General features: G+C 37.3%; 1 protein-coding gene across 1 annotated transcript in view; it reads left to right on the forward strand.

The window, feature by feature from the left end:
* LOC306759988 (glomulin-like) overlaps window positions 1-1,110 on the forward strand; it is a gene marked incomplete at both ends in the record, with an annotated part of 14,109 nt that extends 12,999 nt beyond the window's left edge. The window contains 6 exons of the mRNA XM_079245734.1: window positions 34-115; window positions 219-331; window positions 494-551; window positions 629-764; window positions 848-942; window positions 1,015-1,110. Of these exons, the coding sequence (XP_079101860.1) occupies window positions 34-115; window positions 219-331; window positions 494-551; window positions 629-764; window positions 848-942; window positions 1,015-1,110 (580 nt within the window). The remainder of the gene's footprint in view (window positions 1-33; window positions 116-218; window positions 332-493; window positions 552-628; window positions 765-847; window positions 943-1,014) is intronic.

The following is a 1,110-nucleotide window of genomic DNA, read 5'->3' on the forward strand; positions in this document are numbered from 1 at the left end:
TGTCTCCTTCAAACTGGTTTATTTGCTTTGCAGGTGCATGTTAAAAACCAGCAATCATGCTGGTGTTGAAGGTTATATAGTGAAGAACATCAGGAGTCAGATTGGATTTTCCATGAAGGTAAGTAATAAGATGACAGACTTTTTTTGATTGTTTTATTTTATTTTTCGGCTGATGCAGACCTTCATGTATGATTTGAACTTTTATATAAACCTTTCAGAAACAGGGGAATACCAACGATTGGTTCCTGGGAAAGGAGTTACTGTCGCTGTTGGAATGTGTGCTATGTTTACCACAAGGTGTTGAGACAGATTTACTCACCAGTATGGACAAGTAAGAGATATGAATACATGTCTGCTCATTTCTGACTTTTAGGTCTACACTCAACAGAATTTATTAATTATTCTGTAACTGATTAAAACCTTATTTTAATTTAGCAAATTTAATGTCCATTCTGAGGATTTTAGTTAAGTGGCTGTAAATGTTTTTGTCCAGGATAATGGAGAGTTTGAATCTTCTGCGCTTTGTGCTCATCAGAGACAAAGAACTGCATGTAAGTCAGTTTAGTTTTCAGTGATTATGCTTTCAGTGATGTGCTGATACAGTAAGCTGAAAATCAACTTCCCTCAGGAAAATGTGTGCAAAGAGCTGTGCAAGATGAAAGATGAATACCTGAAACTCCTGCGAGTATGCGTCTGCATGTGGAGATCATATTATTCTTCTAAACTGAGAGCACTACAGGAGGACCAGAAGCTAAAAGCAAAAGGTAGAAGTCAGCAGCTAATCTTTCTTTACACATTGAGTAAAGCAACGTAAATACCTTTTTTCTGGCATTAATGTTCCTAACAGAAGTCAGAAATGCTGTCGGATCCTCCAGATTAGTGAAAACCATAAAAGTGAAGCAGGAGAAAGTGTCCAATGTATCTCATGAGGCTGAAAACCAGGTACAGAGAACTTTATTTCACCTATTGATCTTTATGTTGGACTCTGATGATAAAATGTCTCCATTATTTCAGGTGTTGCAGAGCGCACTGGTGACATTTGACCTGATGGAAAGTGTTATGGTCCGAATTGAAGAGATCACAGAGGAAAAGCTGATCAAACTAAACTAA

Source organism: Telmatherina bonti, assembly GCF_933228915.1.
Source record: "Telmatherina bonti genome assembly, chromosome: 8".
In the NCBI taxonomy this organism is placed as follows: domain Eukaryota; kingdom Metazoa; phylum Chordata; class Actinopteri; order Atheriniformes; family Telmatherinidae; genus Telmatherina; species Telmatherina bonti.